The sequence below is a fragment of the Lichenostomus cassidix genome, chromosome 9, assembly GCF_008360975.1.
Source record: "Lichenostomus cassidix isolate B80296 chromosome 9, HeHo_3.0, whole genome shotgun sequence".
Lineage (NCBI taxonomy): Eukaryota > Metazoa > Chordata > Aves > Passeriformes > Meliphagidae > Lichenostomus > Lichenostomus cassidix.
The window spans coordinates 24,430,498-24,456,358 of record NC_139490.1 but is presented as its reverse complement, the minus strand read 5'-3'; the positions used below and the strand labels follow the sequence as shown (position 1 = coordinate 24,456,358).

Below are 25,861 nucleotides of genomic sequence, written 5' to 3'. Positions count from 1 at the left end.
AACACCAGTAAAATTCAACTTTAGCTTAACAGAAAACAACTGCTAAAGAAAAAAGCTCTTTCAATAAAGAATGGATAAATATAACCAACTGTGGCCCTACTATCTGAGCATCAATACTTGGAAAACTGGGCCAAAGAATTCAGACGCATGTTGAGAAATATTAACAAGTAAACCTGAACTGACACACACTTTCTGAGTGCAAGTTTTAAATACTTAGAATGCAAAGGACTCCAAACAGGTGTTACATCAGGCTTTTTGGAAGGAACTTAAAGCAGGCAAAGCACTTAAATCAATCATATGAATTACTATGACTTTGAAGGTCTTTGGAGAGCAATGAGACAAGCAATTATACATTATTTAAAATCTAAATCTCTAACATAAAAGCCAACAGGCATTTGAAGGAGTTGTAAACCATTACAGAAACATTTCAGAAACTGCTTGATGTGTGCTTCCTACAAAAGTACATCTTCCTTCAAGAGAGAACTGATAAATAATTAGACTTGAGGGAAAAGAAAAATGCAGTCACGCATGGCAAAACAGCAAGGTCAGCCTCCAATAAATCTGACTGTTTTCTGAGCTAGCTCTTAATGATTAAAACAACCATTGAAACAGCAAGTCAAAAGAAACCACCTCCACCTGCCATCCAAGCAAATCACCACCTTCCCTGCTATTGATAATTCTGCTCTTTTGTGAAGCACTGAAATATTTCACTACAAAAACATATTTAAGGTATTTATCAGAATCATTGTCTCACATAGGAGATTCCTCATTTTTTTACATCTTATTCTTCCAGTAAGAATAAAACAGTAATCTCACTTCCTTTTCCAATTCTTTTCTTTAATTTGACTTGTATGCCTGAACTCTGAACAGCTTCTCTCTCCCCTCTGTAGAGCCTGCTGCAGTGAAAGCATAGTGGTAACAACCCACACAGTAAGATCACAGTAAGTAATAAAAAAGCAAAGTCAAAAAATAAAAAATTGCCCTACTATTGATCTGTGTATTCCTTCAATGACCAATGCTGACAACGCACACCGAAGAACAAAGATGCCCCAGAACAGCTTTAGCAGCAAATGGAAGATGCCTTAGGAAACAGATGTCAGGAACATAACCAAGGAGGACACAAAAGCATCTCCATTATATTCACCAAGAGCTTGAGCCTCCCTTACCATGCAAGCAGGCAAGATTAAGACAACTGAATTCTTTCCCAATGTAAACAGGGAAAAAGGGAACAGTGGGAAAGGCAAAGGAACATTTGCTGTGAATTGTCAGTGCTCCGTGGTGGAAAGCCCTGTGAAAGCCACCTGCAGAAACCTTATTTGCTTCAACAGACACTACAGTGGAAATGTATCTGAGACAAATCTATGATATTATATAGCAGAAGTTACTACAAGGTGACTCAGTTGAACTCTAGGTTAGCTCAGAAACTTGATCATCAGGAAAGTAACATTCTACATAAAAAGAACCAGCAATTCCACCCAAAATACCCATGTCCTGTAACGGAATACTGTAGCCCTAAATATCAAGTTAAATGCCACAAGACTAAACACATTTAAGTTTAAATGCATATGACATGATCTGTCATCAATTCCTAGACAGCACATCTTTAAATCAGCTTGAGACAAGTTCTTCCCAGACATAGTTCACATACAACTGCAACGTCATTGTGTGTATAATACAGCAGGAATTGCTCTGAATCCAAGCCTAAAGTAATCCTGACAAGCTCAGCTGCAACTGAACACCAGCCCAAAGTACCAGTGGTTCTGATCAGCCTTTCCCTACAGGACTACCAAATCCCTGCGCCTCAGGTTCCAAGATAATTCCATTTTAAGTATAATTGTATTTTAAGTATTCATGTAGGGGGTAAAAAGTCTTTTAAACTCTCTTTTGTCAGGCTTAATTCTAAGAACTTTCCTGCACCACAGCTAGCAGCAAAACCATTAATATTCACCTCAAGATCACTTTTGAACATTATTCTTGATGATAAACAATGTTACGTCATCAGGAACAAGGAATTTCTCACTTAAAAAAAATTAGTATCTCAAATCAGTCAGGAAGAGGGGGAGAAAAGGACATGAGAAACCAGATTGTTCACATCTTCTGGGCCCCCAGAAAGCATTAAAGGAAAAACTTTTATAAAAATTGAATACGGACCTCTTCTTTCAGATTAAGATTTTTGTGGAGACTGTAGAAAACTGTTAAGCTGCTTAAAGGTTCCTGTATGACTAGAGATGAAAAGGAGCAGGAAAAAGCAGTGACACGGTACCCACCAACTTCTCAAAAGTTTTCAAGATTTGTGAAACAGTGGGCACTGCAGCAAGGGACCACATCTATCCCTAAAGCTCAGCAGCACTTACCATCTCCTCTATACTCAGCACATTTCAACACCATAGCTTTGAACTCACGTTATTCCTTGCAGAGAGTATCCTGACAAAAGTCAGCATCCCCTTAAAGTGAAAAAGCCCTGTGGTCCTCCCTGAAGGACTCCACTATGCCCCAGCAAAAAAATATGTCCAAAGGTATTTGCACAAAGGTTCAACATTTTGGTGTGCTACCAAATGTCTGGTTGACCATTTCTTGGGCTTGCTGCCTAAATCACTTCTGTTCCTATTCAACAACAAGAGCTAAGGTAAGACTTCCTATAAAAGCATATCCTCAATCTCAGTTGCCTTCAGTATGACATGAAGTGCTTACAGTGTATCCATGTGAACTCAAATATAGCCACTGACTAAAAACTAAACCATTGGCTTCTTGTGTGAAATGACAGCATCCTACAGAGACACAAAAAATATGAACCAACTCTGAAGAGGAAGGAAGTCCAGGAAAGGTAAAGAGGATATGCCAGAATACCCAGACACAAAATTAAATGAAAAATTCAAGAACACAACAGCCTGGGGCAGGCAAAGGAAGGAGGATGCTCTGATATCTGAAGAAACTAATACTAACACTCTCCATCCCTGCAAAAATCAAATTACTCAAGCCAGTAAAAATTACTCAGCTTCCTATTAGAAATGAAACAAAAAACAGTATTATGAAGTAAGAAAAGTGCTAAGAAACATGACAAATTGGAAAACAACTGCAAAATCAAAAGTTCTGACAGCCAGAAAGAGCGAATCAGTTCAGAGTCAAAAGTCAGAGGCATTTATCCAGAGAAGGTGGGCAGTTTTCTCCATTAGGAATCAAATTTAAAGCAAGAGGTTCAAGATCAGTCGTCCTTGAAACATAATCCTGTTCTCACTCTTGTCTTGCTCACCTCTATATGGTTATATACCTACAGAGACCAAAGGAGGAGATAAACAAGCCACTGCTTATATACAGAGCAGTTAACAGTACTGCATCTTTCTAATAAATGTTAACAGTCTTTTAAAAAACTTCACCACCTCCCGAAAGAACACAAAACTGAGGCTAGAGAACTTAGCCACTTCTGTGACTCTATGGTTACCAAAGAGAAGGTGGTCCAAAACCTGTAGAAAATTTCACTGATCTGAAAATGGTGTGTACTTAATACTACCCTGTGGCTAGCACAGGTCTTTCCCATGAGAACTTCTTCTGTGTTTTATAAACAAAGATAAAGTTTGGATGTTATTAAAAACAGTGTCTCTAGATTTGGACAGTTCAGGCCTGGCCAATCAGGCCTGGGTGAAGGTTTCTGACTGACCAATCTGGGTGACCTCTGAAAAGTCCATATAAGCTGAAATCAAAATAATAAAGTCCTCTTTTTCTTGTCACACTGAGAACCCGGGTCCTTTTCTCTGCTAGTGGCTCAACAGCAACACTACCCAGATGGTGATCCTGGATGTAACAACCTGAGTGTTTGCCATCAACAGAACATTGTATGAAAATTTTTTTTTCCAAATTTAAGACAATAATTGAGCATGGATGGAATTTAAACTTTATGCTGACACAGTATGCTTTCATAATTTATTTTTCTGAAATCTACTCAGATTTTACTGTTATTCTTAATGGAAGCATACCCTTTATTATCTCTTTACACTAATAGCAATCTAAAGATTAAAAAGAAAAAAGATACACACCTGTTCTTCTTCTGTAAAAGGTACAAGCGCCAGTGGTGGCAGGGGCTCCTCTTGTAAAATAGGTAGAAATTCCTTATCCAGAAGGTCTGAAGGTATCTGTATGAAAGAAAAAGAACATTCTACTACATCCAAGTATTTCTACTTCAGGGATGATGCCACATACATTTATTCTGCCACTTCTGTCTCCATCAACCAGTAACTTTTATTGGGGGTGGGTAAAATCCCACTGCAAATTTACAACCCTCAGGAAAAAAAAATTCTAATAAACAAGACATTCAAAGCATCACCCACACACAAGACCACAGACATCAGAACTCAAACTTACACACCACTGCAGCTTAAATCTGAATAAAGTGACATTTCATCTGGTAAATTAAAAACTATTGCTTTTAACTTCAGTGAATTTTTATAGTCGGATTTGTATTTAACAAAACTACCATATACAGCACAGAGGTTGTGTACGATTTAAAGTCAGCAAATCTAATTTACAATCAACCAGGAGAGTAAAAAACAAAAAAAAGGAAAAAACAAACAAACCCCAAACCAAACTAACCAACCAACGAGACAAAAAAGCCAAATACAACAAAACTATATATATAGATTAACTAGATGTATAGATTAACTAATGATTTAAATCAAAATAAATTTTAATACTAATTTTGAATCAGAAGTTCCATCAGTAGATGTGACCTTGAGAAAGTGAGAAGCTCCAATTACAAATAGCCAAGTGAGCTCTAATTATGCCAACAGAAAACTGTTTCAAAAGTATTTAGTTCATAATAGTAAAGACATTTTTTCATTTAGATATATGCTAGTAAAAATCCTCCTGCTTTCAGTCAGTGTCTCTTTTAATCAGAGATGCAACAGCTTAAAAACACTGCTGACATCTACTAGCTGACTAGAACCACTGTCAAGAGTCCTCTCAGTCTTAATAACTAGAATCACTTAACACTCTAGAAACAGGTGGATATAAAAAAAAAGACATACCCTAACTAATGCCCTTCTGGCAAACATACAGGAAGAAAATATTCTTTTGGACCATTCATAACGATCTAAGAATTTCCTGTAACACAGGATTCCTCTGAATCAGCCTCAACAGCAGAGGCCCCAGCACCATCTGACATAACAAAAACACAAACTGCTAAAAGCAGTGACCTCTTACTGGCTGACCTATTAAAGCATAACATCAAGATTTAAGTTGCAGTTTCCTGAAGTAGAACAGGACAATTCTGCATGGTAAAGCATGGCTACACCACACTTAACAGACTAAGAAAAATCTTTGACATTCAATGCCCTTGAATCCATGTTTAAGCAATGCAGGGCTCCTGGTATTGTACAAGAATGTCAGCACAGCCAAGACAAGACAGGAACATAAAGCTGTGTGTGCACATCTCCATTCCAAGCTCAAGGCACAACTTTGACACCATTTCTTGCAGTCCCTCCCTCCATCGAGAGTAAGGCCCTCAGGAAGATTCAGACTTCCAAGTCTGCTGCAACAATAAACCAACCACTGTCACGATCTAGAGAAAAACCCAGTGTTTACAACCGCAGAATGTATCACTTGCCTGAAAGATGTCTGAAATTTTACATCATCTTTTACACCACTGACAACCTTCCTTTGAAGGGAAACCAGAAGGAAGTTCTTGACGTTCTATACTGCTCTTATGCATTACATGTCATTGATTTTGCATCCTGATTCCCAGAAAAGTGAGCTACCTGAGGACTCTTCTCATTGGGCTAAAGTGAACTCATTACCTGCTAAAGTGAACTGACTTAATGTTTTTTTCAGATGATCTGCCCATATGATTTACTGCCTGACTTTGTAGCTGAATCAAATAACTATTATGCACTACCTTAAATAAAATCCTACTGAAGCTAGCAAATCTGCACAGCTTCAAGGAGACTTTAACCCTCAGTCATCTGTGGCAATGGGATTGAATATGGCAATAAGATCTTTTGTTCTCAGGGGTACAGAAAAGTACTCCTAAAATGGAAGAAAAAAAACCCAACACCCAAAAAACCCCAAACCAAACAACCCTTCCCCCCCTGCTCAATGCACCAAAAGTGCAATCAAGTAAGGACACACACAAAAATCCCCCACAATCAGCCCTCTTTAGTCTGGGATTCCAAAGGATACATGATTTCTTTGTCCATAACCACAAAATACAAACAACTATTCCTAATCACAAGACTGTCATTAGGAATAGGCACATCAGGCCTTTTTCCTCTTCCTGCTCACCTTATTATCCTTTAGAAAAAGTGCCAACATTTCTTCTCTCCCATAGCGATAGTCTGCTAGTTTGTACTTTGGCAAAGCCGGAGACAGAGGAGGGGATGTCACACTCCCACCACTAGACAAAGCTCGCAGCCTAAAATAAAGCAGAAGAACAATGAAAGCTGAATTGAGAAATCTTCATCTGTGCTACCATCCCTCTGTATGTTTACAGATTTGACACAAAATTAATACAATACTGAAAGTAAAGACATTAACAGTTTAACTTCAAAACTCTAAAACTCAGTGCTTCAATAGAGAGAGTGAAAAAGCCTCCCTTGTTTTACCCATAGCTAGAAGAGGGGAGAGGGGAAAGGGGAGAGGGGAGTGGGGATTCGCACGAGGACATCAAAGAATTCAACTTGCCTGGGGAAAACTCTTACGTTGACTATACAGCAAGCCAACTATACCCGTAAAGCCCTGCCTAAGCTATTTACATAGGCTGCACACAAATCAGTGGGACATCTTAACGACAAAAGCTTCTTTTTGACAAGAAAAATTCCATGCTAGGAGAGTGCAGCAAATATTAAGCTAAGGAATGAGTTTATTCAGATGTTTCATGGGGTTTAACAGTACAGTACAGTTAAATTTTACAATGAAGATTTTTCTTATGTCTCTGGAATCCTTCCTTACCCCAAATCCCTTTTCCACAGATTAAAAGCAATGGCTTTTTTCTTGGAGTGCATATACCATTTAGCTTTGGCTATCAATAAAAGAAAAAATTAAAAGATGTACAAAATATAGTGACACTCTGCTTCGGAGACACTACAAACAGCAATCTAATTTGTGGTAGTAGACAAATATGCTATTACCACACAGGTAAGTTACTTAGCTTCTTGCAGGTAGCATCTCACCATTATACATTATTCCCACTCTGCAGGTGAATTAGTCTTCATTCTACACAGCCACTTCCTCAGGTACCCAAATATTCGGCATTTTTAAGTTTGAGGAATGTTTTACAAAAGGATATGTGTGTCAAGAAACAAAATCGTGCCCATTTTTCTACATTCTCTTTGATGGGCATCTTAGACAAGTAAAACAACAAAACCTCTTCTCAGCAATCAAAAAATCCATGGAAAGGAAGGGTCTCTAAACTAAAACACTGACTACCTTTTACCTAATTATTGAAGCATGCTTTGATTTGTTTCATTGTTCTTTAAACAGAAAGGAAAATTATTTGCAAGTCAAGTGCTGATCTTATTTTTTTAGTTTGGTGCCACCCCGTGGCAGTTCCTTTACATGCCACTTCCAAAAAAACTCATGCCTGGGTAAGATTTAAAGCATTAGATGGCCCAGTGCGATGTTCAACTCCAATCCAGATCAAATGTGCCCCAGAGTCTCACTGTTAAGTGATACAGCAGCTTACGTGACAGACATGACTATCTCAGAACCCAAAACCAAAATTATAAATCTTATGTTACATTATTCCTGTAAAAATCTACTATTCACTCAACTATAATATATGCTTCCATACGTAATCTAATCTGGTTTATAAACTAACTGGAGACACACTATGACAGTCCCTTCACTACAACACAGCAATGAATTTACTGTTAAAATATATGCTTTTTTGGGGAATTGTCTTCCCCCTTCTCTTTTTTTAATATAACTTTGGCTTCCATCCATCAAGAATCTAATCATGTCTGTCTCTTACACTGAAGAGCATTCCAACCTAAGGTATCTGCCTGGTGGATATATTTATAGATAGTGATAAATTCATTCTTTAACCTTTTTCAATCTAACAAAATAGACTGAGCCCTCATTGTTTCACAGAGCACAAATCACGTCTTACTTAATTTCTGCACACTGTGTATAGGAAATGTCTCAGCAGAAGTGAATGTGATATTCCAGTAGCAGTCCTACCACATGCTATGCAGCAACTGCATTTGCCATAACCACTCCACATTCCCATTCACACACCTAGGGATCAATCGCTCTTCAGAAAGCACACCACCTAGAATTCTTGTTTGTAACTGAAGTCATCAAAACTTTAACAATAAATTGGAACAAATAACGAATAATCACACCTGTGCAATTGCTCTTTAGCAAAAGTCAGGACGATGCACGTCAGACAAGCTGTAAAACTAACAGCTGACGAAATAATACAACAGAATGGAATGCCCTGAACACAACAGCTCTGTTTTCCTGACACCTTCCAGTACAAACATGCAGGACAACGAAACTCACACTTTTACCATATTCCATATAGGGCTTAGGTTTTTAACAGTGGGAAAAGTAAAAGCTTGCTTCGCTACAGATTTAAGTACAGTGAGGGGAGTTTAAGAACTTCGTTATTAATATGTATCACACCGAAAGACCAAACAAGCACATCTTCATTTATTCTGTGCATACCTCTGAGATCATAAACATTATTCCTCCCTCAAATGCTTGGCAGCAAGGTAAGTATTATGCATTAACGTAACTCAAAATCCAACTCAATTCATACACAATGCCAATTTACAATGTGAAGATTAATTTTTTAATACTGTTTCCAATCACAGGCCAAGTACAGAGGGTGAAGCAGGATGAAACAAAGATGTTATATCCCATTCAGTCTCATAATCAATTCTGCTCCAAAGGAAAACAGAGTCCTTTTAGACAAGTCCTAGAGTCTAACAAAAGAGACAAAACTTACCATTCAGGCCCAAAGTTAAGTGTCTGAGTTTCTGCTGCCATTTTTTCCTGTTCTATTACTCTTTTTTAAAAAGCGTGAACCTGAAAAATAAAAATATTTATTATGAAAACAGCTGGATTGATACAGCCCTTCACAGATTAACTCAAAGTACAAAAGCACACCTGGTCATGCAAAAAAGTGGAAAAATTCACTACATGGAATTTTTTTTTTTTTAAGGAATCCATTTCAGCTCTCCAACACAGATTAATTTACTAGTATAGGAGCAACTGCATCAAGGTCTCTTCCCTAAATCCCTCTTTTAACAGCTCAAACAGGACACTGGATCAGGACGCCTGAGGAAACAATTTGTACAAACATGGAGAACTTGATTCATAATCCTCTTCTCTAAGAACAGTAATGCTTAATTAACAGAATTGCCACTTCCTGACAATTACAAGAGGATAAAAATCCCACCAGAATTACAGCAAGACAAGATTTGCCAGCTGAGTGGCGGAGTAGTCAAGAATTTTCCACTGCTCATTCTTGAAAAATAAGCCTTCTAAAGATTGAGTACATCCAACACTACAACATTCTCCAAAAATCTGCAGCCAAATGACAGTATTTCTTTCACTCTTAGTTTTATTATGCAAAAAAAAAAAAAAAAAATCATAACTTAAGACTTCAGCTACTTCCATTCATATTAGCCAAGGTCCTGCAGACACTAGCAAAGCTGTGGCCAAGTTTCTGGATATCCAGAGATCCAGAGTGTATGGATAAGAGCAGGTAAAGCCATACAGAAGGGAAAGAACATGACTAAGGTAAGGCTATGAACTTTGCCCTATCAGAACCAAGTCCAGCCCAGGCAGTTCTGGAGAAGTGTCTTTTCACACAATATATACAGGTCCTCTTTTCTTCCAGCAGCAGGCAAATCCAAATCTGCAGAGGAAGGCAGTGTGGTCTTTTAAAAACCAAACACACTGTAGACAAAGCCCAAGAAAAAAAAGGATTTGAAGCATCACCTGCAGACACTGGTTGATTCGACTTCAAAAACCCATAATGGTATGGAGGGAACTTTACTGTATCAGAACCATATTCCTTAACAGGTCCACAGATGCTCAATAAGGAACTTCATGAGTTTGTCTACGCTTTGCATGAAAAGGTGATGGAAAAGAAAAACAAAAAGATGTTGAGATAGGTGTGGAAAGGGCATTAGTTAGTGATGAAAACAAGACCAAACCAAACAAAGGAAACATTTTTTCTTATACACATGCTACAGAAGTAATGATATTAAAGAAAATAAATCAAGAAACTCAACACTAGAAAATTACAAAAAGCTCAAACCAAATATGCTAAAACTTGCGTATTTGCTAATTCGCTAAAACCAAATATGCTAAAACTTACTTGAGCAGATTCTACCCAAATATTTTGGGCATAAGATTACAAATGCTTATAAAACTCCCTGCAGCATAAACCCACCAACCAACGTTTGGCTTACATATTTTATCTACACGCCATATCTGCCTCATCCCATACACAAGGTAAATCACATACAAATCTTAATGTTTTTATTTTCATAATAACTCTAGTCAATGAAATGGAACTATCCCCACTACCTGCACCAAAAGCTAATACAAAAATACTCAGATATTCTCACAGGCCTAGTTTGAGATGATTTTGGTCTGTTATGAGTTTCTGAAGCAGCTGACACCTCATTAGAACATTCAAGGATATCCATTCACCATTCTGCAAATCGAAATACAGGGTGAGCGACCCCAAGACAACATGCAACACCCACGTGAAAATATTGAGGGACAATTCAAGCAAACCATTATGCCCTCTTGGGCACAGACAAGCCTCTAACACAATTCCTAGTAGCCTTTATTAGATGGCTGTCCCTCCACTTCCTGCAATGTCTGTAATCCTTTTGCTGGGGGTGGGGTGGAGAGTTTTCAGATCAACCCATGTGCATCACCAGGGAACGTGGGATCTTTAACTCCTAATATCAAAGCTTGCCTAGTAATAAAAAATCAGTAATACCAAAAAGGCTGGTGCAGAATGTTAAACTGCAATGAAAACACAGCTGAAAAGCATCAGATACAAGGACAAAGCACTAAAAAACAGATAGGATAAAGCTGTTTACTGGTTTTGGACCCACTAGGTCCCACTCTTCAGCCTCTGCATTACTTTCCCAAAAAGTTGCGGTTGCTGTGTCATGTTTCTCTACTAGACTACTTAGCAGTTTAGTACCTACAAGAATACTCAAAGCCTGCTAGTCTCATGCCCGTGAGCTGCTAAATGGCTTTCCTTACCCCTCATTTGGCTGCTACACTTTGTTTTGTGAACTCTTCCTCTTCTGTACTGCATTCAGGAAAGCTACTCCATCCCTAGAAAATCTGACTGTACGAATTTTGAACTGAAAATAAGACAACTGTAAGTGAATGAAATTGTACTGAAGACACTCCCCCAAAAACCCAAAACAGAGTAACACAGATGTGCAGATAATCTGAATAGATGTCACAGACAAACTGAATAGAAAACATTACCCAGAAATAAAACACACATGAAGAAGAAATTACAGACAAGGCTGAGAGAAAAACGTTGGACAAGAGGCACCCTGAAAATGAGCAATGATTTGGGAGAAGGAGGGCAGAGAACAAGGAAAAGGGTCAGGAAAGCTAAGACAGCACTAGAGGAAAACACTGAGCCACGTCAGAGCAGACAAAACAGTGAGAGTGGAAACCCTCACCTGCACTGAGAACCTGCACTGCTTCCGCTGGTTCTCAAAGCAGCAGCCTAAAGGGGAGAGCATGGTAGCCAACCTGAGAGGAACCTCTGACAGTGACTGCACACCACACCTGGCTGGTGTGCGGAGAAGCTGTACTAACTGGAAAGGCAAGTTGGGGTGAACTAGGCAGCACTCGCATCACGAGAGGAAAAAGTCAGGGTGCAGAAAGAAAAAGGATAAGGAATTAAGAGAAGGCAATGAATGATCAGGTCACAAATTTAGCCATCTTGGCTAAGCAAAAGGCATGAATTTATCACATTGTTATTATCTAGATCACGTTCTTGGGTCTTCAAATTCAGTATTAACTGAAATGTTGATTTTAGTCTTTATTAAAATCCTGGTTCCTATTAATCAAGGATGGCAAATCACAAAAGTAATATATACCTAACATTTCCTCCTTGACGTCATTTGATGAGGGAAAAGTCCCTTTCTGAACAGCTTGTAAATCACAGTTTTCTACAAATTAATGACTATTGATGGAGGAATCTCCACAGCCAGAGATTTCATATGGACAGAAAGCACACAAAGGTAGCCTCAAGCTGAAGTGAGAAACTGAGGCAGTATTTTGACAATGGCCAGTGGCATTACACTGCTTGGCAGAGAAGGCCACCTGGTGCTTGCAACCACTCCTCCAAAGAGAACATTTTCTCCGAAGCTTTCTTCAAATAAGGTCAATGCTTGATCAACGTGCCAATGCAACCCTACAAACAGTTAGGATTTTCCTGTATATTTTTGGGAAAATGTAACTGCTTCATAAACTGGAACTGAGACCCCACTTTCCTGGGGTGATACCACAGCCACCAAACCTGCCATCAGGACACAAGAGTGAAAAGAGAAGAGATCACATCAACCCCACCAACAACCTGTAGGCTCATCAGGGGAAAAACACCCTAATTTTGTCAGCTGCTTAGTACTTTGAAAGTCGGAAGTCAACCCTCTGAGCAGACACAAAATGTAATCTAGTAACGTGATGCCTTTAAGAGGCTTTCACTCACAATTAACAAGTAATATTATAGGTGCAGAAGCTGCCATCAGCAATATTTGTCTCATTGTTTCACTTTAGAAACAATGGTTATTCTACCAAGCTTGCAGTTTCTTAAATTATTTTTCAAGCTCACTATTTAATACCTTATAAATGCATTAAAGCTCTCAGAAACATCCACTACAGACACAAGCTGGAACTTGATTCTACTGGCTAGATTTATATGTTAAAATGCATAAGATGTTTCAGTGGAAGGTCTACAATTACTGTGGCTTATTTTGCCCATAAGCTCTGGTATTTCTCATACAGCCAGCTAATAAATATCTAGACAAAAAGCTGTTTTCAGAGATTTGAAAGATCAAAACTACCCTGTTTTCCAGACTTTGCTCAACCTCACAAAATTGCCATTTAAAGTTCATTTGTTACTGATGGGCACCTGCATCAAGATTTTCACGCAATGTTAAATTCCTACATTTCCATTAAAGAATTCTCTCAGCTTGTAGCACATGGCAGTCTGTCTCACCAAGATGTCCTGCTATTCTGGGTAAAGACTACTAAGACAGACAATCTTAGCATTTCAAGTTGAGTCTAGGCAAGGGCTTTATTCAGGTCTGCCCATCTAAACTTTCCTATAAACAAAAAAAAAAAAAAAAAAAAAAAAGAAAATATTTGGACTGTCACTACAATTTATAGCTTTGGGGCTGCTCCGTACTTAGGTTTTTTATTAACTTCGGAAACCTAAACCTTGAAAAGAAAGATATACCACTGGTCCTTCCTATACACAGCTATCTTATTTTGAAATGGTGTATGCATTGATCAGAGATGTTTACCAAGAAAAGTATCCTTTCCTTTCAAGGTAATTCTGTTGCTACTGTAGGTCTGCAACAGTCTTTTAAACCTAGAAATTGAATGAAAATTTAAGAACCTAAGAGCACAACAGAAATCTAACATGGGCAGACTTATGTGCAAGGAAATGGGTTCTCCTTAAGTAAACTTGGAGTAGGAATTTAACAGCAGTGTTCCACCATCCAGCTACAACATTACATCAGGATGACAAAACTTCACCTCCCACAAGAAAGAAAATATTCCATGGGCAGCTACTAGAGCTAGCTAATGTCAGTGCCAGTAACCCTGTTTTTAAAAAAATTAACAGGTTGACTGAATAATTAACACTGATTTTCTCTAATTTTTGAAATATTAAAGATCATCCACAACTGTATGCAAGCCACCTTTGAAGTACAGTGGTAAACAGGATGACTCAGGTGGCTACACTACCTTTCTATTTGATACTAATCACTGGCTGAAGCAGACAACACTGATTAAAGGACACTGACATAATTAAGGCCAAGGATTTATGGAAGATATTCAATCAAAAGATACTTTTGTATGAGTAGAAATGTCACTGCTTGAGCAAGTAGATAAATGTTAACTTCTACAGGACATTTTAATTCAGCAGATCATTTAAAAGGACAAAATCATTCAAAACCCCAGAAAAAGCCTCAAATCATCACAATCTAATTTTTCTTCTCTTCTAAAGAATCTACAACAACCCACCTCAGAAGGAATAAAATTCTCAATACCGAGTAAAAGGTAAGAAGCTATCTTCTACAAAGTCTGTAACACTGGCCCACAAAACTTCTAAAACCTAAGGATGACAAACATGGATATGATAAATAATGGAAATGACATATCATCAATGGTACCCTCATGAATTATTCAATGACTCAGTCCAGTACAGCAGGTTGTACTGAATAAGGCAAAGTCAAGACACTCACAAGCAGAACACACTGGTGATATAGGAGAAATGTAAAGATTATTCCGGAAAAAACACAGTCCGGAAACCATGCTGAAATTTGTGACATTAATCAACTGAAAAGGAATATATGAACATTGACTAGAAGAGCTAACAGAAAATACTTAACCCAGGAAAAAGAAAATGCAGAGTAAATATATACCAAATTTTAGCACTGAAGTGATACTGTGTCCTTTCTGCTGTAAAAGGCAAGAGCTGATATTCCAAAAAGTATGCTCTAGTTTAAACAGAAAATTAATCAGAAAAAAACCCCAAAACCTATTAGTCACATTATACAAGATGCCAGACGAGTCACAGGAGTCCCTTCTGGCTTACCAAACCTTATTCCTGATAAAGGCAGTGAATTTTCCAAGGCCTATCTACCCACACACCAAAATTTTTTTCCTAAGGAAGCAATGTCCAAACCATCTACTTCTCCAGAAACTACGCCTCTATTATTACACTTACATTTCTAGCTCTCTTGAAGTCTTATAACTTCCCTGTCTCAAACCTTTGCAAAAGTTATTCAATCTCTCGGTAGTTTCTGGTCAAAATTGTCCATGACTACCTCAAATGGCACTTTTAAACTGCCACTCCTCTGCTCACTCCACAGATCCACCTAAAGCTTTATGGAGCACCGCAGCTTGCAACATGCTACAACCCAGTCAAGAAGGACAAATACAAGTAGCCCTTCTGGGATAGGATGACACAAGAGATTAACAAGACCTACACACCTAACCAAACCCAGGAAAAATAAAGAACATTAAGTAAAACAACTCCAGATATTCTTCTCCTTTCCTACCTACTGTTGTGAACTTGGTGGTTACAGGTAGGTTGAAGAGCTATCCACTTCTTGCTTCACCTGCACACAGACAAATGTGAGCCCTTTTCCCACTTTCCCCACCAGAACGCAGGGTGACCTCCACCTTTATTACCAGACTCCCAACCAAAGACAGACACCAGCAATTAAGCTCTAAGCAGTCAGGGAACCACACCCTTGGTCTTGCCACTGGTTTGAACACAAACAGCTCTCATTCCAAATCCTGCCAGCGCTCACTTTCCAGCTGAAAAATTACTTCCACATCTGTCTACCTTGCACAAGGAAAATTTGCTGTCAGATAAACATTTCGTCTGTGCCTTTCCATAAGATGTCACAGATCAGGATGCCAAGTTTGTCCACCTTCTCCCCAGCAAGGCCAGCAGCCAGACTGTGAATGCAACCAAAGCCCCACTGCAATACACACATATTTCAGAGCCCATACATATTTTCAAATTCGAAGAACACAGCTTCAGACTACATTCACTGAATTAACAGATCCAGGCTGCTGTGAGGGTTCAGGGGTTCGTTTTTAAAATGTCATTTACATAAAGCAGCTTCTTCGGGCTTTGGAAATTCTCTCCCCTCCCACCCCACCCCTTCAAGGTTTCCTGCTCATGCAGTTCTGAGACCTCCTATACTTCAGGAAACAAACATTCAACAGTGTTTAATAAAATGTCCTAACAAAATCAGAATGTGTACCACACTGCATACTGTATATGAACTACAACACTTTTTAATAGCTTATTCATTCTCCAAAATTTGCAAAAAATATTCACTTGTTTTAAGAACCATATCTTTGTAAATTGACTTGTGATGTTAGCCTGAGCCGGGCCTCAGTACTCTTAAAATTTAGTAGAACAGCGAAAATTACATATTCAGATGATTCAGAATGAACTAAGCCCATCATAAAAGCTTCCATTGGTTTTAATGGTGGTTGAACAGGGTCTCTGATTTATTAAGTCAAGTTATGAGATGTTTTTACATAAAAACCTTGCCATATGCTACTTCCATGATCAGCCTCACTCACTTTCTATCACACACAGTCTAACACTGACGTCAGCCCTGCTTCGAGCAGGAGGCTGGAGCAGACAACCACCAAAGGTTCTTCCAACTAAGTCATCCTCCGATTCTAACACACGTGGCTCAAAAATATCAGTTTATAAATCCACTACTTGCCTCTCGTACCAATTCCTTGCTACATGACATTCTGACTCTAAGGCTGAAGGTATGTAAATTCAGCTATTCAGCTATCATCACAAAACTTCACCCAAAGCCATCTCCAGAGTGTCCAAAACGCATCCTTTCCTTGTTTCTTCCAATCTGAATGGATACATTACCACACATGGATCACACATCTGCTTTCACCCAAAATGATCGACCCATGGATATCTACAGCCTCTGAATCTCCCAGGCATACAAGCCTGTATCTTCATCATAAAATACTATCAACAGAACGCAATTTACATTTGCAATTTACATGTAAATTTTCAATTTACATTTGAATGCAAAATTTGTTGTCAGGGACAGAAGGGAAATTTTAAAAACCTGTTTCATTGTAACCAGAACTTTAAACAAGTATTTCTCCACTAAATAAATAATAATAATAATAATAATAAAAGGGAAAAAAAATTCAAGTAACAAAACACTGCCTTCACATACAGCAATGCATCATGCTTACTTTCACTGGAATAATAACTATTTAACAATACAAAAGTATTTTCCCAACCAGTTTTTGTAACTATATATGTAAGCTTGTTTATCTGTCTATAATGACAAACTATATATACAAGCAGACCTACTAAAGCAATCAAGTAATTGTTCTTTATTTCCCTAGATTTTTTTAAACATAGGGCCAAAGAGAGAGAATGATAATGCACAGCTTTAATAACAAGATGAGACAATCAAAAACTAGTAAGTGATCTAAAAGGCACTGTCAATAAGGGAGTATTTTAAAACCATTTTTATAAAGTCCATCAAAATTTTTCATTGACCTACATAATCTATAACCTCTCACAGCTCCTGGTATTCCTTCTCTATAATCCTGGGTCTACATATCCAGCTGATATTACAAGCTTTAAGGATTACAAGAGAGGCTCACTCCTGAAAAAACACAGTTCGATTTCGTGCTTGGCAAAAACCTCAGACGCATCAAAACATCTGAAATCCTATGCATCTTTTCCATTAAAAAGAAAAAAAAGAAAAAAGGCAAAGACAAAAATTTCAGTGGCAGCCTAGTTACCCATGCAGACATCAAGCCATCCCTACAGTGCCTAAATTCAAGGAATGTTTAATCACCTTTAGAGGAAACGGAATGACAGCACTCCCTCTGGGAAAAAAAAAAAAAAAAAAAAAAGAGACGTGGGCAAGTTTTGTAATCAACACACTGTGGCAATCTCAGCTCCTAACAAAGAAATGCAAAGACCTCAGCCTGCTACAATCCCCAGCTGCCATCTGAGCTAAACACGAAAAAATAATGGTATTAAACATCCCCATGATGAACTACATGGTTATTTATATCTACACACGTTACCACCAACCACAAGACGGCTAATGTTGTACAGACCTTGTAACTTAAAGTACTTAGTTCTTAGTTCCATCTATAACTTAGGCACACCTTGAGCAAACTTGCTAAGTTTTCTCAGTTCTGGCAATTTTCAAGCCAGATCCTTTGTGCGGCCAAAAAACCACTCATGAATTGAAGGCAAGAGAGAAAAGCAGAAGCCGAGCCAGACAAAAAACTGACCTTTTTTCCCCATAAGAGCACACCCCATCCCCCTGCAGCATTTCACACACCTAGGATTTCAAATGTCACTTCACGAATTAAAGTAAATTTATGAGAAAACCACACAAAGAAAGAGTCCCTTTCAAGGCAAATGCTCCCTCAATACACAAAGAGATGGGTTTCTCCTCACTGAAGCATCCAATGGATCTCTAGCAAGCAATGTAGGGAGGAAAAGGGAGATCAGGGCTGTGCTCTTATGACCATAAGCAGAAATTTTTTTGCTCTGCCCCGTAGCTCTATCTATAATAATGAATTAAATATAGCTTATCTCTACTAATCTTTGACCAGAAGCACTGAGGGAAAAAAAAAAAAGAAAAACTAAGAAAAAATGCTAGGAAAGGGATTTTTTTTTCCTAAATCAGACTATGAGAGAACTTAATACCCTACTTTAAAAAGTCCTAAGGAAGAATTTTAGAGACCTCAATGAAAGAATGAGAAACATACATATGACAGTTAATTGGAATCACAATATCAGACAAAAGTAGGCAAAGCCAAATTTCATATTCTTAGTAATGAAAATAAGTAGATAAATAAATTAAGAGAGAAGGCAAAGGGGAAGGCACAGATCATAGTCCCCAACTCATCTTCATCAGCTACTGTGAACCAGTGTTTTCCCTTCAAGGTCTAAACAGCAACACCTTTCAGAAGAGACATGTACCAGCAAAGCCTTCAGCCACTCAGCTGCCCCAGCAAGGTGTTCCATGGGATTATGACATCTAGGATTGTTTTAATTTTAATGAAGTATCTACAGATCTTAAAAAACTGCCAATTTTTTTCTTACATTCAGGTATGAGGAATTTGTGACAGAACTTCATTCAAACAACTGGCCTTAGCAGAGACATATAGTGGTGCTTAGTCTCAATTCCTTAAAAAAAACCAAAAACCTTCTTCACGCTCCCGTTTTACAAAAAGTTTTTTCCTCAACCCAGGAGTAAAACAGTAAGAACTTAATTGCAAAGCCCTCAACTTTCTATTTACAAGAATTTTTTCCCCTTACATAATCGTAAAAGTCATATTTTTAGTTTACTGCATGTTTTAGAAAGGCAAGCAAAAGTGCTAATAGGAGCACCTGAGGATATTTACAATCTTCAAAATCAACACCTGTAATGAAAAGAGGATCTGCAAGAGTCCAAGTTTTTACTGCGGTATCAAATTTTTTGTAAGCACCCCGTGAAACATATCATTCCTGCTACAGGACTACATTACATTTTAGTTCTATGCTCTTGCTTTAAAAGACAAACTCAAGAAACCATTCAGAAAAAGGCCCAAGAAGAAATACACTGACCAGGCATCCCCATCCATGTTACTCTATCCAGGGGCTGGGAGAGCCTTAGAAGCTCTCAAAAATCATTCAGCCCCAGTATTTATACCCAATATTGCCAGATAGTGAAAGGGGTTATCAAAGTCTCAACATAAGAGGTGACATCCAACTTCCAGGGATGAAACGTTGCCTTCTCTTTAATGCAGATGACTATTAGACAGGGTCTTTATTTTTTTTAAATCACGCATTCATTTAAATATTAACACCAACACACAACTACTGACATCAAATGACTTGTAGAACTACATGAACCTGGGCAGCAAAGCAGGCGCAGAAGGGGACATGGACACTCCAGCATTTCTGCTGGCACCCCCAGAATCAACTAGGCCATATTTTCACCTCAGCATCAGTTAACTGTTCAAAGGATGCCTATTCAAGTGCACTGACAAGAAAACCAACACCTCGTAGTAATGATGCACTTATCATCCACTGCAGTCACCACTCAGTAACAGAGTTTAAAAATACCAAAACAAAGCTTTTGTTGGTGACAACTGCAATCAATTTTGTTTACAAAGGTTTCAAATTATCACACTGTGCATCGACCAAATGCTCCATTCACAAAGCAGGACATTAATTTGTTTATTAAAGAGTTTCTTAAGAACAAAAGCAACCAGCAGTTATGAGAGGAGAAAAAAAATTCACACGTACTTTCCAGGAACTTGCCCAAATCAGCTCCTGAAGCAAGAAAATAGAATGAGCAGCAAGAAGTTAGAGGGATATAATCAGAAGTTCTTTCCCCACCCACCCAAACAAACAGATGTTTCAAGAATTACAGTAAAAGCAGCACACCACGAACGTTGAACTGAATTTTACTGGGAAAACCGTGGATTTTTATTTCAGAAACACTACTTGGCAACACCTCCTTTTGGCCTACACCTTGTTCCACTTCAAAACGCAATCATAGAGAACTGAAAGAGCCGTAACTGCTCTATTGACACTGAAACTACTTGTTTTGGATCAATACCAAACGTACACAATTCTGATCGACGCTCTCTTCAGCCTGCCAAGGCCTCGCCAGTCAAACACTGCCGGTCACCGCTGCTCCCAGCACCCAGCTGCCTGCGCGGGGGAAGGCTCGAAGCTTCCTCCTTCCTCGGCCACTGTAACCTGGCAGGGCTAGCTGTGCTCGAAGCGGGGCTCACCGCGGTGCTCCCGCTGGGCTGGGAGGGGACGAGCGAGTTCACAAGGGTCAGTGCGAGGGGAGACGGCCCCGGAGGGCGTGAGGAGCCGCGGGCGCCACGCCGCCGCCTGACAGGCACCAAGGGCCCGCACGGAGAGCTCAAGGCCCGCTCGCCCCAGCCCCAACGACACCTGCAGATGCCCATGGGGAGCGCAGAGGAGCCCTCCAGGCGCGCCCGTCCCCGGAGCGGCCTCACCTCCCTGTTAGGCCGCGGGGCGCCTCGGTGCTGCGGCAGCCGCGGCGGGCGAGGGCCGCCGGCAGGGCCGGTGGTCGGGTGGGGCGCGCGGCCGCGGGGGCGTGTCAGGGGCGGCCAGGGCGGCGGCGGGGCCGGGCGGCGGCGGGACAGCGTTACCTGCGCTCCCGGGCGGAGAGTCCCTCACAGCCGCGGCGGCTCCTCAGCCCAACAACACAAGATGGCGGGTGCGCCGCCACGCAGCGTCACGTGAGAGCGAAGCCACGCCCCCAGGCACTGCCGCTGGACCCGGATGAGCGGCGGTTTCCGCCCACCGCCTATGTGACGTTACCGCGGAGAGGGCGGGGCGAGCCTCTGGCGCCTCTTGACAGAGGCGCGCGCCAGCCACAGCCACCCGCGTCCGTTTTTAGCCTCACAGGCCTGAGGGGAGATTGAGGTGGCAGGGCCGAGGGGTCCCCGCCCCTCCCGCCCTGCCCGAGCCCTCTGGTACTCAAATTACTGTGCTAGTTCCCAATGGACTCGGCACTGGTAGGGCCACACTTTGAATCCTGTGTCCAGAGAAGGGAAGGGAGCTAGGGGAGGGGTCACCAGTCTGACGAGGAGCAGCTGAAGGAGCTGAGAGGTGCTCACCCTGAAGAAAAGGAGGCTCAGGGGGCACCTTCTTGCTCTCCACAACTCCCTGACAGGAGGATGCAGCCAGGTGGGGGTCGGGCTCTGCTCCCAGGGAACAGGGACAGGACAGGAGGACGTGGCCTTAAGCTGCAGCAGGGCAGGTTTAGGTTGGACATTAGGAAGAAATTCTTCACAGAAGGGGTGATTAGGCATTAGAAGGGTCTTTCAAGGGAGGTGGTGGAGTCACTGTTGCAGGAGGTGTCCAAGTAATGCCTGGACCTGGTACTCAGTGCACTGGCTGACAAGGTAGAGATCAGTCACAGGCTGGACTCGATGTCTTTTCCAACTTTCTCAGAAGTCTTTTCCGACTGGAATGATTCTGTGATTCTGCCACCCTCCTGCCCCTGTCTCACATGCAAGTGGCCCCAGCAGTGCAGTGTGCCTCCCAGCCTTAGCTGTTCGCTCTGTGAGGTTCTTTGAGGCAATTCAGCTTTATCAGTGGCACGGAAAGGCCACAACAAACTGTGAGAAGCCACCGTGTGTGAGCACTCACAGTGCCCAGGCACCGAGAGCTGGACCTGCTGTTACCCAGGCACTGGAGGAGTCCTGCTGACACGCTGCTGTGGGAGTCACCCTGGGAGGTGGTGGCTACTGCTGGCAGAGAAAGGACATTAGATGATATGTATTGACTCTTCCTGATGGAAAAAGCAAGAGCTCAAGGCTAACTTTCTTCAACTAAAAATACCAGTTTATTTCTAGTCCCCAAAGCCATATTAGTACATGATGCAGAATAGCCCCATGTGCTTCCTTCAACCCAAAAAACTATTCTTGGCTGTTAAGCACTGCTGAACCATTTTCAGCTGAAACAGTTTCACTCCAATCATGATGTCAGCCACAACCCCGTAGCTTTCTCCTTCTTCTAGGTGAATAAATACTTGTCATTGTGTACTGAATGACAGCCAAAAATGATGCAAGAGTGAGCACAAGTGATTCTTCTGAGATAATGGGTTGAAAGCCTGTAATTCTTGGGGCTTATTTTCAGCTGAGAGCTACATAGGACTACCTCACCCAAAAACCTTAGAACGGAATTTCTCCGTTAGGAGGCTGGTATGGAAAAACAAAGCTCCCTAGAAAAGGGCTGGCTTCTGATAAGCTGCATTAGAGCCCCCTGGTTGTTGTCACACAGCTTGAGCCAATACAAATAACGAGGGAGGGAGGGAGACAGTGCTGCATTTCAAGCTGTCAGTGAAAACTTCCAATTTCATTGCAGAAGCAGCTGTGCCTTGTTATTCCACTTATCGAATGTGAGTTTGAGCACTCAAATATTTTCACATGCTCTAAGACAACCATTATTTGAGATGGGAGATGTTTAGCACTTGTGGAAATTTTTTTATCCCAGTTAGCACAAACTTTATATTAGTGAGACAAAAAAAAAAAAATCAAGAAGTGTTTGAAACATGCCTCATCTGCAGAACCCAGAATTTATGTAAAATACCCCAAGGAAGCTCAGATGACAATCTTTTGGTAATAGCAGATGCATCTTAAATGTTCCACAACACTCATTCAAGCAGAACAGGGAGAATCTCATGAAAATTCAAGACTATACCCGTGCAGTAAAATTCCTGCACAGCTCAATGACAGAACTTCAGCTGATACTGTGTAGGTGGGAAATCACCGCAGCAGCCAGTCTGGGTACCAAGGGCACGATGTACTTCAGAGCCCTGGATTACTGTGCCAATTCATCTACACTATTAAACATCCAAGTGCAGGGAAGCAGCATCGCCAAAAAACTATAAGCCTTCCTTACTGACCCCCTGTTTTCATCCATTCTGGCTTAGAGGCAAGAGCCTGCCTCCCTCAGTACAGCAGTGGAGCTATGAACATAGAGCACAGCTTTGAAATTATAAATAATGATTATAAAGCAGCCCAGAAAGATGTGTCACAGTCATATTTACCCTTGCCACTCCTACATTTTGTTATTTGGAGCAGTGGTTCCCCCGTTTGTTGAAATAACCAGGGATTTTGTCTGGGAAGAGTCAATGTCTTCTCAGCAGCCTCTGTTTTCCATATCCTCGTTTGTCAGATCCCTAAAAATAATGAAAACAGCAGCAAAGCAGGCAAACTGCAGTTTTTAAAGTCAGTCACTTCAATGGATCTATCATGTCAGGTGGTTTATGCTGAAAGACAGAATACCACAAACAAGCTGCTACTTCTGCAACACTCAATTACTTTTATATATTGAGAAAGAAGTGGTCAATAGGTAACTAAAGTTCACTATTGAGAGACAGAATATGTGAATTCTAAAACCTCGAAAAACAGGATTCCCTTAATTTTATCAAGATAAGAGGGAAAAGAATCCTTTTGAAGCCAAGCACAGAAACCACTGAATCATCCCATGAAGAGCTGCACATGCTCCAGAGAGAAAGGTGGAAAGTGCATTGTGATGAAGACTGCTAGGACCTTCATCCTGGAGGGGTCTTTAGGGATCTCCAAAGACCACCGGGACATACAGAGCATGTGTGGTGCACATGCTAATGATATTAATGACTTCTGAGAAACTATTTTCTCAGAAAATATATATAGGAGTATAACCTATAATAACTCCTATAATATATAGGAGTATAACCACTCCTATCCTGGGGAATGTGATGAATATTCATGAATTTTACCTATAACACTGTGTCTTTGGAGGTACCGAGATACGTGTTTGAGGAGTGAGCTCCCCACACCTGGTACACCAAATTAAAGCAAATACCCACTTCTCTGACTTGGTCTCTGAAGTGTCTCCGGGCTCACTTGGGGCAAATCAATATCTTCCTTGGATTATTTGAATACTCCCATAGGCTCAAATGTTATTTTGTCACATTAATACTCACAGATAAACCCTGAACCTTGAGCCAGAAAGAGCCTGATCACACCATTCCCCTTTCCACTGTGACCACACTGAGCTCTTAGGTGAGACTTCCTGCTGCCACAGGCTCTCCCCTGCAGCCAATGGCGATGGTTATGACAGGAGCATCCTTGATAAATCCACTGCAATCCGAACATCCAGACAGGCTGAACCCACCCTCAGTGCTGGCTGAAGTGCTAGTGACTCCTGCTGTACTTAGTCTACTCTGGGAAATATTAAACAAAATCCCTTCAGGGATCAAGGACTACCTGGAGTTCCCATTTTAGATTAGTAATTTGAGGCAAGTCTTTGTCCCTTCTGAGAAAGACCACTGTTGAAGGTTGGGGGCATATAATTTTCTCCATCTCTGTTACTAGCGAACCAATGACCAGGTGCTCAGGGCCATTAATTCTTTTGTAAGAGACAAAGGCTGTGGCTTGGGTGTGGTATGGGGAGGAGGCACTCCGGCCTCGGGGGTGGTGAGCTCACTTGCTCGGTGGACACAGGAGTGGACGGAGGAAAGCTGCTGCTTTGCTTCTGGCTGCGACCGCGGGATGTCCAACTGTGCACTGCCTTCTGCTCCTGGCTGGGTGAGCTCTGGCTTGGAACAAAAGGCACGGGATCCCAAACCGTTTTCCCCGCCAGGAGCGCGCCTGCCCGGCTGCGGTTTTTTTGCAACAACTGCGGAGGAGCCCGGCTGTCGCTGCCCCCGCCCCGCTCGCCGGAACGCGCCGCGGCGTCTGCTGTAACTGCGGAGTTCCCGCTACCTTTGCTGGCTAGCCCGGCTGAGCCATTCCTTCCGCTCCAGCTTGCTGCTCTGAGCTCTCGGCTGCGCGCTGCCTGGCTGCCCAGCCCGGCCGCCATTACCAGCCCCGTGAGACACACCTGACCTCGCGCCACAGTGCCACCTGCAGCTGCTCCGGAGTCATCGCATCTGCCCTGCACGGCTGGGAGCTCAACAGCGCCCCTGCTGGTTGGGACCGTGACTACACCAAACGGGAAAGCGCTTGGCAGCCCAGGGACATCTGTCACCGGGTTTTCTGGTTTTTTTTGTTTGTTACTGCTACTGTTGTTGTTGCTTGTTTGCCTCGTTATATATACTAGTAGAGAACTGTTATTCCTTTCCCCATATCTTTGCCTGAAAGCCCTTGATTACAAAGTTAAAATAATTTGGAGAGAAGGGGGGGTCACATTCTCCATTTTAAGGGAGGTTTCCACCTCTCTTAGCAGGCACCTGTCTTTCAAACCAAGACAACCACTAAATGCAAGAGGCTTTTCATCAAACTTCTCCACTTGCCATCACAGACTTAAGAATCACTTGGGGCATGTCAGAAGCATCAGACAGGGATTAGTGTACCAGCAGGTATCACTAGAGAGAGCTGGTATTGCCAGGACCTTTGAGAGCCACTTATGGTGACATCAGGCATAAAAGGACAGAGCATCAAGGATTGTAATAGATAAATTACAGGTAAATACAACTAAGTATTATCACATGGTACTAGGTGGGAGAATATAGCAAGATAATTTCTTTTTAGTAGTTCTGCATATATGTTATCCAATCCAGTAACTGCCAGCAAAACAACAATT

At 41.0% G+C, this 25,861-nt stretch overlaps 1 protein-coding gene across 10 annotated transcripts in view; it reads right to left on the bottom strand.

Moving 5' to 3' along the window:
• Positions 1–21,084, bottom strand: part of GIGYF2 (GRB10 interacting GYF protein 2) — a 74,013-nt gene extending 52,929 nt beyond the window's left edge. For 7 of the 10 annotated variants that reach the window (XM_085070015.1, XM_085070018.1, XM_085070022.1 and 4 more), the window contains exons 1-4: positions 20,932–21,083; positions 8,939–9,018; positions 6,271–6,400; positions 4,032–4,127 (exon numbers count right to left, since the gene is read on the bottom strand). In XM_085070015.1, coding sequence (XP_084926141.1) covers positions 4,032–4,127; positions 6,271–6,400; positions 8,939–8,979 — 267 coding nt within the window. In that variant the 5' untranslated portion in view covers positions 8,980–9,018; positions 20,932–21,083. Of the gene's footprint in view, positions 1–4,031; positions 4,128–6,270; positions 6,401–8,938; positions 9,019–20,047; positions 20,075–20,372; positions 20,560–20,931 lie in introns of all 10 variants that reach the window. The other 3 variants (XM_085070016.1, XM_085070017.1, XM_085070025.1) reach the window with 3 other exon arrangements.
• Between the last annotated feature and the right edge of the window lie 4,777 nt (positions 21,085–25,861).